This window comes from Pseudoliparis swirei, chromosome 9 (genome assembly GCF_029220125.1).
Source record: "Pseudoliparis swirei isolate HS2019 ecotype Mariana Trench chromosome 9, NWPU_hadal_v1, whole genome shotgun sequence".
NCBI lineage: Eukaryota > Metazoa > Chordata > Actinopteri > Perciformes > Liparidae > Pseudoliparis > Pseudoliparis swirei.
This window is the reverse complement of record NC_079396.1, coordinates 19,666,578-19,682,214: the sequence shown is the minus strand read 5'-3', so window position 1 is coordinate 19,682,214 and position 15,637 is coordinate 19,666,578. Positions and strand designations below refer to the sequence as shown.

The 15,637-nt window shown below is 44.4% G+C and overlaps 2 protein-coding genes and 1 non-coding gene across 4 annotated transcripts in view; all 3 read right to left on the bottom strand.

Moving 5' to 3' along the window:
* The window catches only part of nckap5l (NCK-associated protein 5-like), a 42,173-nt gene extending 39,816 nt beyond the window's left edge, over positions 1 to 2,357 (bottom strand). The window contains exon 1 of the mRNA XM_056422055.1: positions 2,192 to 2,357. The gene's annotated coding sequence lies outside the window, so the exon portion shown is untranslated. The remainder of the gene's footprint in view (positions 1 to 2,191) is intronic.
* Positions 2,358 to 7,827: 5,470 nt separating this feature from the next.
* kansl2 (KAT8 regulatory NSL complex subunit 2) lies at positions 7,828 to 15,493 on the bottom strand. Of its 2 annotated transcripts, none has more exons than XM_056423774.1 (9): positions 15,407 to 15,493; positions 13,808 to 14,065; positions 13,510 to 13,682; positions 13,234 to 13,348; positions 12,449 to 12,612; positions 12,150 to 12,313; positions 11,292 to 11,388; positions 9,396 to 9,649; positions 7,828 to 8,142 (listed from the first exon to the last, which is right to left on the bottom strand). In XM_056423774.1, the coding sequence occupies exons 2-9, from the start codon at positions 14,056 to 14,058 to the stop codon at positions 7,909 to 7,911; spliced, it is 1,452 nt and encodes a 483-aa protein (XP_056279749.1). In that variant the 5' UTR covers positions 14,059 to 14,065; positions 15,407 to 15,493; the 3' UTR covers positions 7,828 to 7,908. The 2 variants fall into 2 exon arrangements, with proteins under 2 accessions (XP_056279749.1, XP_056279750.1); XM_056423775.1 differs by having other exon boundaries at positions 7,989 to 8,161.
* Positions 9,808 to 9,940, bottom strand: LOC130200210 (small nucleolar RNA SNORA2/SNORA34 family). The gene has a single exon (XR_008832952.1). It is a non-coding gene; the product is annotated as a small nucleolar RNA SNORA2/SNORA34 family (small nucleolar RNA).
* Positions 15,494 to 15,637: the final 144 nt, after the last annotated feature.

Here is a 15,637-nt window from a genome sequence, read left to right as displayed (position 1 = left end):
GCAGAGTTCAAACAATCATTCCATCCTCATTTCTTTTCACCTAAAATGTGGTCTTTGTTCAGAAAACGATGAGATAATGAAAACAAACAGCATGAGCTTACATCTGGCTTAAAACCAACAGACACAGATCATTAGGCGTGGATGTTTTTCCGCTCCAAACGGACTCTGGAATAGCTACACAACAATATGTTTTGGTTTCCTTAATTATTGTGTAATCTCAGAAAAAGCCAGTACATGTTTTATGACCAATAAAATCCCTTGCAATGTGAAAACAAACAGGAAACAATCCAATCCTCGTGACTAGAATGCCATTCAGAAAATGTGGTATCCCATTTACTGAATAGCAGCATTGTTAAAGTATGATCTAACAACATGTATCACTGCCAAGACCGCTCCAAATAAGATTCTGTTCTGGCAAACATGGGCACCAATCCAGTCCAATACTTTGAGAGAAGCACCCCTCATAAAGATGTAACTATTTGTCAATTATTTTTCAAACAAAAATGCAAAACCCCAGTTAAAGCTTCTTAGTTGTGAGGATTTATTGCTTTTTCTTTGTTTGATATGATCATTAAGTTTGGTCTGACAAAACAAGCAATTTCAGAGAGTGACCTTTAATTTTCAGAAACTGTGACAACCGGTTTTCTGTTTTCTTAAATTTGATAGATAATATGATTCATCGATTACTAATGAAAATAGTTATTAGTTGCTTTGTATGTATTACTTTGGTGCAATGAAAACCGAACTCCATCCACCGGCGTTCTTTTAATTACTTCATGTAACAGTATAGTGGATGGAAACATGCATTCATTTGCATTTTCTTTTGCCAAATTTGCTGGAAATCTGGTTAAAATGTGTGCAACATTTGAATGGAAATCTGTCTGACTGTTTTCACTTCCTTTTCCTCTCACTTTACCGAACTTAAAAAGTGTTTATGATTAAGATATTAAGATTAAGCCCGACTGATACTGGAATTTTGAAGTGAAAGTTGATACAGATATTGACAGATCCCATTTTTGTGTTATTTTGGAAAAAATCTCTGGATTTCAAACTATGTAATGGTATCACGTTTCTACCAATTTAATACAGATATACTATATATGTGTAATACATGTGTATTACACACACACACACACACACACACACATATATGTATATACACATGGGTTACACTTTACTGAAAGATCTTTTCTCAGTTGTATGTGTGATACAAATTGTAAGCTGCATATAATGAGATCACTCTCAGCTTCCGAACTTAAATTAGTCTAGATGTCACACAATCCTGCTATTGCACCCTCTGTAAAAACAACCTGCTAGTATCAAACTGTACACAAACATCTTTCTGTGCAGTGAAGCTCAAACATCCATGAGATGCAAATATATGCACATGTTTGAGTGGAGGAAACTTTAAACCAGTTGGTAAAAATAGACTGACATCCCTGCAGAGGAGTGATGAAGCAAACACTGATCAATGTGTTTCATCCCTAAACATGATCCTATACCTTCACAATCCGGGTGGTGCATCCTCCACTACATCCCTGCTGCAGAAATATTCACCCCTTAATTCATTATTTGGTTGATTTGAGCCTGCTGAATGTGTCCCACTGTCTCCTTGTCGCACTGTTTGACACACTGGGTTTTGTTTCCTTCATTTAAAATGTAAAAAATGCTTCTTTTCATCGTCATTGTGAGAAGCACACAAAAAAAAAAAAAAAAAAAACCGTTAGGACTTTGATGTCAGTTCCTTCTCCTTGTTCCCCTTTAATGTTTCACCCCTTACAGGGAGGCTACCGCCGCCACCGGGCAGCTAGCATGTTCAGGCAACTGGACCAACACCGACTGGGACTCAGAAAGCTGTCATTGTCTTTCTTGGGACAGGCCCTCCAAAAGAAAACCAGACCCTGCACCGACATGATGCTCCCCCCACGGGTAACGTCCATGTCGTTACGCCCTTGCGTTTCTCACTCAAACGAGACAAACCCCGCCGCGGAGCACCGGGCCGTCCATCGCTAAAAGAAAAGAGACCCCCGCGTTTAGCTCGAGGCTACATCCGTTCAGACGGACACTTCTCCCGGGCTGTGGAATCAGAGCACGCCGGCCAGCCTCTCTCGGTATTCCCAACAATTATCTCCAGCGAGCGGACATCAAACGGCATTTCTCCTGGGTTTTAAAAATAATTGTAAAAACTCACCTCATTTGGTTGGAAACTGTCGAAGACGACGCTGCCTCTCCATGGTGAAGAAAAGACACAGATATGCTCGTTTTTCTCTTTTCAAAACGTGTCTATCTTGTGCTCTTTTATTTATTTATTTGAGACGCGTCCTCCCCTGCAGCAGCAGCAGCAGCAGCAGCCGCTTTCTATTCTCCGCCTCGGCGTTTGGTGTTTTGGGTTCAGGAAAAGTGATGTCATTGCATGAAATTGCATTACCCGCCCCAATTTTTTCTTCCTTTTTTGTGAGGCTGTCCCCCCATGCTGCCAAACATAACTTCAATATACTTGTTTTAAGAGATGAAGATGTTTTTAGTGCCATGAAACAGGCCTTTTTAAAATGTATTTACATCACAGAACTTAATCTGTGTACTTGTGTATATTGTGTTTTAAACCAATCAACTAGTGAATTGTTAGTATTTTGTCCTTCTTTATTATTAAATCTGGGATGTGCTACCCTGTCCCATTGCTTATGCTCATTGGCTCATAACCCTAACCCATTTTCTGGGTTTAGCACTCCACGTGAATCCCATTGTTGAACCACAACCGTTACCTAATGCACCTTAAATACCATCTGCAGATCATTAACTTAAACAATTATGTCATCAAATTGTATACGTGTGTCCTCCTTTTGTTCAAAACAGACACATCCAGAAAAAAAACTCACATAAATCCAATTAAATAAAACATTGTCAAATGAGCTATTGGGAAGAGGTTGTAAAGGTTTTTGTGAAAGTGAAAGATATTCTTTATATTCATAATTCTTGCTGCATCAACTGCAGCAGAGACGATGTCTTGGAGTGAATCATCACTTCTCTTTCACCTCCTCCACCCTCTGACACCACCTAGGTGGACGAACAGGACGTTAGGAGGACGCGGGTACATTTACTGCTCTCTGTTGGGACTCAAATGAGGTGCAATTTACAGCCAAAGAATGCTTTGCTTACGTGTGATGTCATGGTCACACGTGTGTGGAGACACAACACAACATATTTGGTTTCTTGACTGACTTGCTTCAGTGGTTTGTTTTCATAACATCTTGCTTCAAAGCGTCTTCCACACCATCTTAACATTCACAGAATAGTGATGCATGCATTTGCATTTTCTTCTGCAAATACATTTTTGGAATAGAAACCTGCCAAAACTGCCACAATGTGACTTCTGCTACGAGCGATTAATGTGTTGCAGCAACAGACAGGACCACAGACTCTGCTCAGTATATGACATGTTCAGGAGGCTGTAATCCTAAAGAAATAAGAAATATTTTTATTCATGTACATTTTCTGTCGGCCAGATGAAGACAGTCCCACAGCTGGTTCAGAGGACAGGGAATTGAGGTTAAAGGGGAGTGAACCGACGCCTTAATTCCCAGTAAGACCAGAGGATGTCACAACCAGCCATTTATTAGCAGGACATAAGCTGTGATTTTAAATGACTTTAATCTTAGTCTACTTTTATTTTGCAGTGTGAGAGGTTCTGCTTTACAGTTTTATAATTAATTATTGGAGTATTATTTAATGGGTAATTATATTTTTTTGGGTCAAGATAAAACTTTAACCTGCATGTCTTTTGGGGATTAAAGAATTCATATTACGGTTTCATATTCATATTTACTCCTCCGTGAATCGCCACCTTAACGTGGTGGAGGAGTTTGAGAGGCTCAGTGATCCCGGGAGCTATGTTGTCCGGGGCATTAGCCCCTGGTAGGGTCTCCCAAGGCAAACAGGTCTCGGGTGAGAGTCCAGACTAAGAGCGGTTCAAAAACCCTGATGAATAGCAGCACTCGAGCTTCAGCTACCTCGCCCGGACAAGGGAAACCGGGGCACCCTCCCGGAGCCAGACCCAGGAGGGGAGCTCGTCGGCGGCGTCTGGTGGCCGGGCCGCCTATGGGGCCCGGTCGGGCTCAGCCCAAGAAACGACAGCAAGCAGCAGCCCTGTGGACCCACCACCCGCAGGGACAATCATCGGGGTCGGGTGCGATGTAGACCGGGCGGCAGGCTGGGCAGGAGACCTGGGCGAGCCGATCGCCGGCGACATAGACTAGCTCTAGGGACGTGGAACGTCACCTCGCTAGCGGGGAAGGAGCCGGAGCTGGTGCGGGAGGTGGAGCAGTACCAACTAGATCTGGTTGGGCTCACCTCCACGCACAGCGCTGGCTCTGGAACCAAGCTCCTGGAGAAGGGTTGGACTCTCTTCTTTTCTGGAGTTGCCCAGGGTGAGAGGCGCCGGGCGGGAGTGGGGATACTCACAAGCCCCCGGCTGAGCGCTGCCGTGTTGGAGTTTGCCCCGGAGAACGAGAGGGTCGGTGGGAGGGGTCCTGGAGAGGGCACCGCTTGCCGACTCCATAGTTCTCCTGGGAGACTTCAACACTCCCGTGGGCAATGACAGAGAAACCTGGCGGGGAGTGATTGTGAGGAAGGGCTTGCCCGATCTGAACCAAGCGGTGTTCTGTTATTGGACTTCTGTGCTAGCCACTGCTTGTCTATAACGAACACCATGTTCGAACATAAGGTGGTTCATAAGTGTACTTGGTACCAGAACACCTTAGGCCGGAGATCGATGATCGACTTTATAATCGTATCATCTGATCTGCGGCCGTATGTCTTGGACACTCGGGTGAAGAGAGGAGCAGAGCTGTCAACTGATCACCACCTGGTGGTGAGTTGGATCAGATGGCAGGGGAGTCGGCCAGAGGGACCTGGCAAGCCCAAACATGTAGTGCGGGTGAACTGGGAACGTCTGGTCGAGGACCCTGTCCGGGAGGTCTTCAACTCCCACCTCCGGATGAACTTCTCACACATCCCGAGGGAGGTTGGGGACATGCAATCCGAGTGGACCATGTTCAAAGCCTCTATTGTGGAAGCGGCCGACAGGAGCTGTGGTTGGAAGGTCATCGGTGCCTGTCGTGGCGGCAACCCAAGAACCCGGTGGTGGACACTGGGGTCAGGGAAGCCGTCAAGCTGAAGAAGGAGGCCTACCGGGCCTGGCTGGCCCAGGGGTCTCCTGAAGCAGCTGACAGGTACCGGCAGGCCAGAAGGGCTGCAGCTGCGGTGGTCGCAGATGTAAAAACTCGGGCATGGGAGGAGTTTGGGGAGGCCATGGAGAAGAACTTTCGGTCGGCCTCAAAGAGGTTCTGGCAAACCGTCCGACGGCTCAGGAAGGGAAAGCAGGGTCTACCCCAGGCTGTTCTCAGCGTGGGGGGGGGAGCTGCTGACCCGGACAGGGGACATCGTCGGACGGTGGAAAGAATACTTTGAGGAACTCCTAAATCCGGCCAACATGTCCCCTCTAGAGGGGGCAGTGCCTGTAGACTTGGGGGGGGGTCGCACCAATATCCCTGGCAGAGGCCGCTAAGGTTGTTAAAAAGCTCCTTGGTGGCAAGGCGCCGGGGGTGGATGAGATCCGCCCTGAGATGCTGAAGGCGCTGGACATTGTTGGGCTGTCTTGGCTGACACGCCTCTTCAATGTCGCATGGGGGTCAGGAACAGTACCCTTGGACTGGCAGACCGGGGTGGTGGTTCCCATTTTCAAAAAGGGGGACCGGAGAGTGTGCTCGAACTATCGTGGAATCACACTTCTCAGCCTCCCTGGGAAAGTTTATGCCAGGGTACTGGAAAGGAGGCTCCGACCGCTGGTCGAACCTCGGATTCAAGACCAGCAGTGCGGATTCCGTCCCGGTTGTGGAACTGTGGACCAGCTCTTCACCCTCGCAAGGGTCCTCGAGGGGTCCTGGGAGTTTGCCCAACCAGTCTTCATGTGTTTTGTAGACTTGGAGAAGGCTTTCGACCGGGTCCCTCGGGAATTGTTGTGGTGGGTGCTGCGGGGGTATGGGGTTCCGGACCCGTTGCTACAGGCTATCCGGTCTCTGTACGCCTGCAGTAGGAGCTGTGTTCGCATCCTCGGCAGTAAGTCAGACACGTTCCCGGTGGGTGTTGGTCTCCGCCAGGGCTGCCCTTTATCACCGGTCTTGTTTGTGATTTTCATGGACAGGATATCTAGGCGCAGCCTGGGGGTGGAGCAGGTCAGGTTTGGGGGTCTTGGGATCGCCTCTCTTCTGTTCGCAGATGATGTGGTCCTGTTAGCATCCTCAGACCATGACCTCCGGCACTCACTGGGGCATTTTGCTGCCGAGTGTGAAGCGGCAGGGATGAGAGTCAGCACCGCCAAATCTGAGGCCATGGTGCTCTGCCGGAAACCGTGGATTGCTCCCTCCAGGTGGGGACAGAGTGCCTGCCCCAAGCGAAGGAGTTCAAGTATCTCGGGGTCTTGTTCACGAGTGAGGGTAAGATGGAGCTGGAGATCGACAGGCGGATCGGTGCAGCTGCAGCAGTAAAACAGGCGCTGTACCGGTCTGTCTTGGTGAAGAGAGAGCTGAGCCGAAAGGCGAAGCTTTCAATTTACTGGTCGGTCTACGTTCCAATCCTCACCTATGGTCACGAACTTTGGGTAGCGACCGAAAGAACGAGGTCGCGAATACAAGCGGCCGAAATGAGTTTCCTCCGTAGGGTGGCCGGGCTCAGCCTTAGAGATAGGGTAAGGAGCTCGGACATCAGGAGGGAGCTTGGAGTCGAGCCGCTACTCCTTCGCATCGAAAGGAGTCAGCTGAGGTGGTTCGGGCATCTGATTCGGATGCCTCCTGGACGCCTCCCGTTAGAGGTTTTCCAGGCACGTCCTACTGGGAGGAGACCCCGGGGAAGACCCAGGACACGCTGGAGAGATTATATCTCCCGGCTGGCCTGGGAACGCCTCGGGATCCCCCAGAATGAGCTGGAAAGTGTCGCGGGCGAGAGGGAAGTCTGGGTCAACCTGCTGGGTCTGCTGCCCCCGCGACCCGACCCCGGAATAAGCGGATGAGAATGGATGGATGGATTACGGTTTAGAAAAGAAAAGTGGGGCATTTTTTTGACCTTATTTTCAGTGACCAGTAGAAAGGGACACAATGAGTAGAGAGAAATGGGAGATGACGAAAGGTCCTCAGACTCGAACCGAGGATATTCAGTACATTCACTTCAAACTCTCTCAATCTCAATCCATATTTACCTCTTTTACCAGGACAAGACTGGCTTTACTCTATTATTATATTTGATGCACTAGAGCCAGATGATTGTTTTTCTAGTTTACAAACACTAGTAACGCCATGCTGAGAGATTTCATTCACCAGTAGTTTGTCTGCCAGCTTGTATTGGCCGATGAAGAGATCCCTTCCCAACATGCTCCCAATGCCCAAGGTGAGGGGCAGAACAACCGTTCTGATTCTGTGCAAAAAGTATTATTGCGGTTTATGTGAAGCTAATATGTGCGTCTTGTCTTTTAGTATAATAGTCCCCCTTTACTTTCCACTGGATGGTTTCCTTGCTGTGCAGACTTCTCATGTAACTTCAGATAAGAGAATGATGACTGAGGATTTTGTTCCCCATCGTTTACACTGGGAGCGTGTTTGAAAAGGACCTCTACATCAGCCATTATGAACAGGAGGAACTATTGTTATGTGGCAAGAAAAAAAAACTAACAATGTTTACCTGGATGTAAAATGTGACCAAAAATATATTTTTTTTAAACAATTAACCAGTCATCATTCGCACAACCTGACACTTCTCAAAATGTATAGTGTACTGACAAAGATTGTGACCAATATTTTATTAGACCCATACATTACATACAATAAACAGCATATGGGTGCAATCATTGAAAAGAAAGATTCAAGAGGCCCCCGATTGAGAGTTAACCTGATCACGCAGGATGGCATCCACATCTCTTTCCGAGAGCTCCGGTCCCGAGGCGTCCAGGTCGGCCTGGTCTGGGTCTTCTCCAGTCAGGATGTCCATCGGGCCCTCGGCGATGGCTCTGATGGTCTGGTCCTCCAGCGCCAGGGCCGTGTCAAACTGTAGGGGGGAGGGAGGGCCCTGCATACCGTCCCCTTCCACATCCAGGTCCTGTATCATAGGATGAAATCTAAAGCTGAACATAAAACTTGTAGGAGCCATTTGAAGTTGTATGTAAATACGTTTTATTTCTGTTTCCACCTCCGACCACCAGGCGGAGTGTTCTCGTTTTGGGTTAATTGGATCAATGCACTCAGCTTCAGGTGTTGCTGCTTTGTATGTGGGAGAAGTTTCTGCGCTTGTGATTCAGCATTGTGTGTGTGTGTGTGTACTCTTTATAAATCATTGCACAATAATAAAAACAGCGAAGGGTGAGCTGAAGAGATTCGTGTAATAAATCTAAACTTTTGATCTTCAGCAGAACATCACAACTCAACCTGAGGAGCAGCCCCTCAGTGGCTTGTTAAGAGTTGTAAACAGTCAGTGACCTACAGAAACAAGCTTTGCCCGCTGCTTCTTCTCAAAAGGTGCGGCCGTCGTATTTCAAGGGCGTAACGACCTTCAGCTCGATACATTTCTGCCTTTTATGGTTCTGGTCTGATTCAGATTGACCTTTTTGTTAAAAACGAAGCAAGAGCTTCAGTCCATCCATCCAGCTATCTATATCTCAACAATTTACAAACATGAATTTTTCCTAAAAAAAAATAAAATAAAAAGTCACATATCTACGACCACACAGCAGAGTGGCCAGTCCACCATTTTACGCCAGAAACACACCAAGCGAAGTGCTGCATGGCGCTATGTTCCTGCTCCCGCGAGCCCGTTCTCGGGTTATGGGCAGGAACAAATATCTTTGTCACACGGTTCAGCATGTCACCGGAGACGCTTTACTCAAAGACGACAAATAACCACCAAACGTCAAACTTTCCTGAACGCTTTGCCGCACTGCAGAATAACACGTATGAAGCTCGCAGAGTAAGCGGCAGCGAGCACAGCTTTTCGTAGACATTGCACTTCAACTACTGCTTGGTGCATTGGGGTGTTTTCAAACCTGCATAATTAGCTGCTGGTTGGTTTGACCCACTTTGTTCACTCCATCTGAGCAGATTTAGCACTGCAATCGTACTCGAAACATCATCGAGAGCCTTTGGAAGCGGCCTCAGGCTGGTCACAAACTAAAGTTTGGGTTCTTTTGTTTCCGATTCAACTTCACGGCGTACTCTGCAAATGTGAGCGAAACAGCTCTCGTCGCATGTCGAGGTCTGACCTCGGCAAGCAACCTAACAATAAGTGTGGCACGCACATTTTTAATACAATGCATATACATTAGAGGACAGTGGGAGGGGAATGTCATTTCTACATACATCATTGAACTCTAGGGGAAGGCTCTCTGTGGGCTGAAGCTCTGCCGCACTCAGATACATGTCTCTGGTTGCAGTGGTGATCTGCTCCTGTGGGGGAGGTTCCTGCTCAGGCTGGTACATCGGGAGAGGCAGGGTGAGGTGCAGCGGGCAGCGAGGGTCATCCGACTGCCCCATGTGCACGCTGCGTTCACATGGGACATCTTTCAGGCCTGGGCACATTTTGAAAAGCACCTGATTGCTGTCCTGGAAGATGTCTGAGTGTCTAGTCGTCAAGGACAATGACACCTGATGTCCACACAAACATAACATGGTTATGACATGGATATTATTAATCACTGGAGTAATATGAAGTCAAGATCATCACTGGCTAATGTATTGTTGGGATTAAAAATTAAGGCAGGTTGAGAAGGGATTTTGTTTCTTCCAACTGAAAAGATTAGTCCATTTATAACTCAGGAAAAATCAACAGACCACAGGAAGGACTTTATGTAGGCACCCTTTGAAACCAGCAGCTACTACAAGCCGCTTGTCTTGATCGGGGCCGCGGTCAAGATGGAGAGAGAATCTCAGTGCGTTTGTTCATTTAGAATTTTAAAAAGAAAATATATTCAATCAATACAGGAGCCTGTTTCTGAAAGCAGGTTTACTGAAAACCTTGAGATGAGGGAAATCTTGGGTTATCAGTTTCAGAAAGACAGGTAACTTTAACTCTTGGTGCGTTATCGTGGTAACTGACTCTGAACCTAACCTGCTCACATTACGAGTTGATTTTTATCATTTAAGTTTCTGCACACCGAGTGATGGAACATCATTTCTATAATAGTGGAGCATTAGAGATTGAAGGTGTTTAACCTTAGATTACACATTATTCATCCCCAGGGGGGAATTTCTTTACTTCATTCGTTGAAGTATCTCAAATAAAGCCGCGTATTCTGTCGAGTCAAGTTAATTTATAACATTTAAAATCCGCTATTTAAAAAATGTAAATCATCAAAGCACTATCACTGGGTTAGATTGTGAGTTATATTATATGATCTTTTTATATTTTCAAATATATATACATGTCCAAGTCAGTTGGCCCCTGTGTTTTTTCTACCATAAAATGAAAGCCAACATTTAAATTTAAAATGTAACTCCCATCACTGGCTGCAAACTGCAGAAGGGGGTGGAAAGGAGGACACTGAAGAAATGGTTATCCATATTGGATAACCCGGACCACCCACTCCACCACCTACCGCAGGGACAGCGGAGCACTTTTTCCACAAAGACAGATAAAGGAGCTCATTCCTGGCCACTGCCATGAGACTTCACAATAAATCACCGTTGGCCAAATCAATCACTGCACAACAAAACCGTTAAACCGTTGGACTACATCTTTGCACTACCGTTTTGTTTGTTCATTTAATATCATTATTATTTTGTAATATATAGTATGCAAGTAATTAACTATCCAATTCCATATCAGTCAGGTAAATTATGAATTAAACGACAATACAGGATAAAAGCTAAACTTAGATTAGGATGTATAGATACAGGGAGATTTATCTTTTAAAAATAACCTGATAGAGAGAGATATCTTGCAGGCATTAATATCACTACTTCCACTGAGCAAAAATGGAGGCTGCCTGTTTACTTGTTGCCGTGGTGAATCGTAAAATGAGAGCGCCATTGATGGCTTTTTTCATTCATCATGCGCAAGTTTAACTAAATAAACTTAAGAGTTGATTGTACAAACTCTAATCAGCTTTTCTTGAACTGAAAACTCAAGGATTCCGTCTCCGGGTTAGTCAACTCGGATCAGTAAACCCGCTTTCTGAAACAGAGCCCAGGTTTGTTTTATATGTAAACAGATCACACTATTATCCCAACGCATAACGACAACATCATTGAGGATACGTGAGATGCAGTGACGGGTCATGGGTAGGCAGGGGTTGGTACATCGGGCTCCCTCCTCAAAAGAGACGCACTTCTCGGTCATCGTTCTTGAGAGTTGCTACACCGGAGTGAAGAAGAGTCACATAAAGATAAAAAAGAATCTATAATTTTTTTTAAAGACACATTTCCATTAGAAGTATAATCACCCACTCAATAAATGCAGATTAATATTCTTATTGGGATTAATAATGTGCAAAACTATCTACGATCATATTTCACTTTGTTATTTAATTATAAAAAGATGCTTCTTCAAAAATATATATAAACATTATCAGCTGTAACCGTCATATGCGAGCAGGGCAGCACAGCGGCAGTGAGCTAGCCAGTGGGGTCCGCCTACTGGTCTGGCTACGTCAACAAAGCAAGTAGAAGCTTGGCTAACACACAGTGCGAGTAAATTAATTATGTGCCCAGGTATATAGATCTATATCTTTAAATAGCAAAAAGTAGTTAGCTACTATTATAATAACCTTAATTTTGCACCATTAAACATTTGTCCTAAACAATTAATTTGAATAAATTCATCAAATCGGTTCATTGCCCAGCTTATAAATGAGTATTGAGTGTGTTCTTTAACTGTTATCCCATATGAAGAAAACGCCGTTGGATCAAACTCTAAAACAAAGATAACTCCCTTCTCTTACACTACGATAGCCGCAGAAGTTTGACATGATATCTTTTAAACCTGTGCAGACAAACTTGAAACTATTTCATGGGCTAGATAACATCGAGTAAGATTTTTTTGTGGTTTGACGAACTGACCCGTAAACATGAGTTGTAACGCTTCCTAGTTGTACTACTACTGTGATGGGTTCACACCTGAGATGCTCCTTCCGTCACAGCCTGCCTCCTCTCCCGAAGCTGCCGGTGCAGGAGGGCTTCAACACCGTACCGACGACGGTATCGGCGCAGCGCTTTGAGCTTCTTTAGGTTCTCCCTCTCCTTGATTGACAGACCTTCCGGCCCCGTCAACAGACTGCTCCCTGACGGCAACATAAACAAGTACAGATAACGCTCAGGGCTGAAAAGGTGTGGGGTGATTTTCTACAAAGAACTGTTGAACAGGTATATAAACAAGGCAACAAGTATAGTTAGTAACCCATTTGTTGTATATTTACCGATAGTTTCGTGCTCCACTTTGCGGTTGTGCAGATATCTGCGCTTTTTCTCCTTAAGCAGGTGCTGCAGACGCTTGAATTGGTCGATGTAGAGGGACTGAAGCCTGATGAGTTTTTCTCGGGTGATGAGTGCCACTTCCTCTGCTGTGTACACTCCTGCATGTCTACGATGATGGGAACAAATAAACTAATGTATTCACCAGAAAAGGGTCATGTCACCCTTCAACTCTTCCGATAAACTCAAACTAATCTGACTACACATTCTTGGATTAAGGCTAAATCAAGACATTTTACATTTATAATTAGAATACAAAGTATACCAATTTGGATGTACAATAATTTGAAATACCCTAAACAGGAAATGATACAATAGGTGTGCCTTCCAAGAGAATTGTAATCTTAGAACGTCATTGCTAAAAAACATCACAAAAGAGAAATACAAGTGTTTTCCCGAATATTTTATATAATTTTTGTTTTCCCAGCTGTCCCCACAACCCAAATGTATTTGATTGTTTTTGCAGTTTCTTTGTGCATCCCATTGTAGACCTGTAATGCTGAACAACAGAGCAAAAATCCTGTGTTTGTGTGTTTGCATGCATATACAGAGCTTTAGCCAAACTTAACATAACACAATACACACCTGCTTAGAATTAAATTGTAGTCTTAACAGGGTCACAGCTACTGCCTAAGGCAGTAAATGGACATTGACGCAAACAAACATCAACAAATTAAGATTTACACTACAATCCAAAGCAAGTTTAGATGTAAAACTTAATTTTTCTTACTTTAGAGGATCCTCGTGATCGCTGTCAGCGCTGTCTGCCTCACTGTCCGGGTCACCTCTCCATGTTTGGTCAAGAATCAAAGGACCCTGCTCCTCCTCACTCAGACTGTCCTCATCTGTCCAGAGCAGGTGAAGTTCAACATTAAATTCATATTTAAAAATATTAACAAACTGCTAAATAATTAACCTCATCAATTTACATAATACAGAGGAAATATCAATGCACATGAGATTAAACGGTGTTAACAATTGACAAAGTCAAAACAAAACCGTGTACCTAGAATACGGCTAGCTTCAGAGCGACCTCCGTCAATGCTGCCAGTCTCTGCCCGGTTGTATCCACTAAGCTGGGACAACAGGGACTCTGGGGACGGACCGGAAGACGCCTTTCTCATCTGAGCTCGGAGGGCCATGGCATTTCTGCGAGCATGCTCTGCACAGAACGTCACTCTAAAGAACAGAAAGAGTCATTGGAAAAGAAAGTATTCCGTGCAAAGACTTGCCGTTAATAATAAAGCTGAGGTGTCACACGTTTCCAAATGTTAAAACAAATTACATATCGACTTTCCACTCACCCATCTTTCCTCTCAACTTTTGGTGCAGCATTCGGGCAGCGCTTGCCGTTCTTGGCAGAGACGTAGCTGCACTGCTTGTACGGAGCATTCTTATCCTCCAAAATGTGTTTGATGCAGAACTCCAGGCCATCAAGACGGGGCTGAGAGCATGGCCGCTGGGTAAAGGCGCAAGCCTGGGGCTCCTGAGAACGCGGCGTCTGGGTCACTCGGTTTCGACTCGAAGGCAAAACGTGGATTCGGATCCTGTTCATTGCAAGCCTGCAAAAAAAATGATTAGTTGATTCAATTGATTAATCAATCTATGAACTAATTGTAAGACCAATAAGCCAATTAATTATTTTGACAGTGGGTTAATAATTTGTTTTAATTAATTGAAAAAAGAGCAAAGAATTTCATTCTGGCTTCTCAAATGTACAATTTTGCGGTTTTGTTTGACATTAAAGACTAAATATCTTTGAGTGTAATGTCAGTCAGAAAAACATAAGACTGAACACGTCAACAGTAGTGCCAGGCAAAACATGATACCGATCTCGATATAATATAGATATCAAATCAGAGAGTAGTCTTTTCCTGGTTTTAAAGGCTGCTGTTCTGACTCACTCGCATATGATATCCACATTATTGATGAATATTTATTTGTTTATTGTGAACATGTTTGGTTTAAACCACATACTCAACCATACAATATCGTCGATAGATGTATTTGGTTAAAAATATAATTATATGTTTTCCCATTTTCAAGCCTCATCATCGGGCATCTTTTGTTATTTTCAGACAAAAGATTGAGACACGAAATAAGGAGGCTGGAGTTGAACTGACTAAACTAAAAGCAAAACTGTCAAATTTATCAACAAATATCACATTAATTTCCTAAATCTTTAGCATTTACAGTATTATGTGTGAAACTTTAAAATGAACAAAATAGGTTTTCTACCATTGGTCAGACAAAACACGTTACAATATTAATCTTGTCATTATTAAGAGAAAGGGTACACTAACTATATATTGCAATTTATTAGCCACCATATAATAATAATAATAAAATTAATAATCATAATAATATATTGCATGTGGATCATTTAACGTTAATAGTTTAATCATAAATAGGGTCCAGAGATCGGAGTGGTCTAAAGTAACAAAGCGTTAATCAGCGAGTAAACAAAAAAATGTCAACACGCAGAAAGCAAACAGAACGAACACGATATCGTTATCGCTATATTAACATTCACCGTGTAAACCAAAAGTGTCCGTAATTCTTCATTTAAAACCACGTTCCAGAAGGCGGTGGCAGTTTGGGTGACTAAGGTTCGTCACCACAATTTCGTACGTTAATATAGCGTTACGTTGTTCACATGAACGACGGTCATTAATATAAAAACAGTGTAAACCGTCCAAACGTAAAGACGTCGCGTTGGTGCGTCGGGCTTCAGTTATGGCGCGGCCATCTTCGTTTAGCAGTTGCTCACATTTTCACAATGTGTAGCTAAAGAGGGAGTTTCGCGGAACAACGGCCACAGGCGACCATCTATCTCGATGTTTTCAAAACGCCTGCGCGCTAGAAAACGAATACATCCGCATTTATTGTTTGTAACTGCTTACCTTGGTCACAAATGTTCGGCCAGGTTCAACTTGCTTCCGAAGCACACCACATCGGTTTCCCTGCTCTCTCCAGTAACTGCCAGAGCCACTGCTCCCGCAATATCGGCCCACCCACCCACTCTGCTGTGATTGGTCAAAGCTCAAGGTATTTAATTGGCCAATCTAGCTGCCAATCAAAGTGACAACGATACAAATGTTCCCTCCGCCCACAATACTGCACCAATGAAGTTT

Excerpts from the sequence above, each read along its gene's own strand:
- kansl2 (XM_056423774.1), bottom strand. The coding sequence starts at position 14,058 with ATGAACAGGATCCGAATCCACGTTTTGCCTTCGAGTCGAAACCGAGTG. Across the intron at positions 13,349-13,509 it reads TGAAGCTAGCCGTATTCTAG|ATGAGGACAGTCTGAGTGAG; the intron begins GTACACGGTTTT and ends TGCTCTGGACAG. Across the intron at positions 9,650-11,291 it reads GACCCGTCACTGCATCTCAC|ACATCTTCCAGGACAGCAAT; the intron begins GTATCCTCAATG and ends CTAGACACTCAG.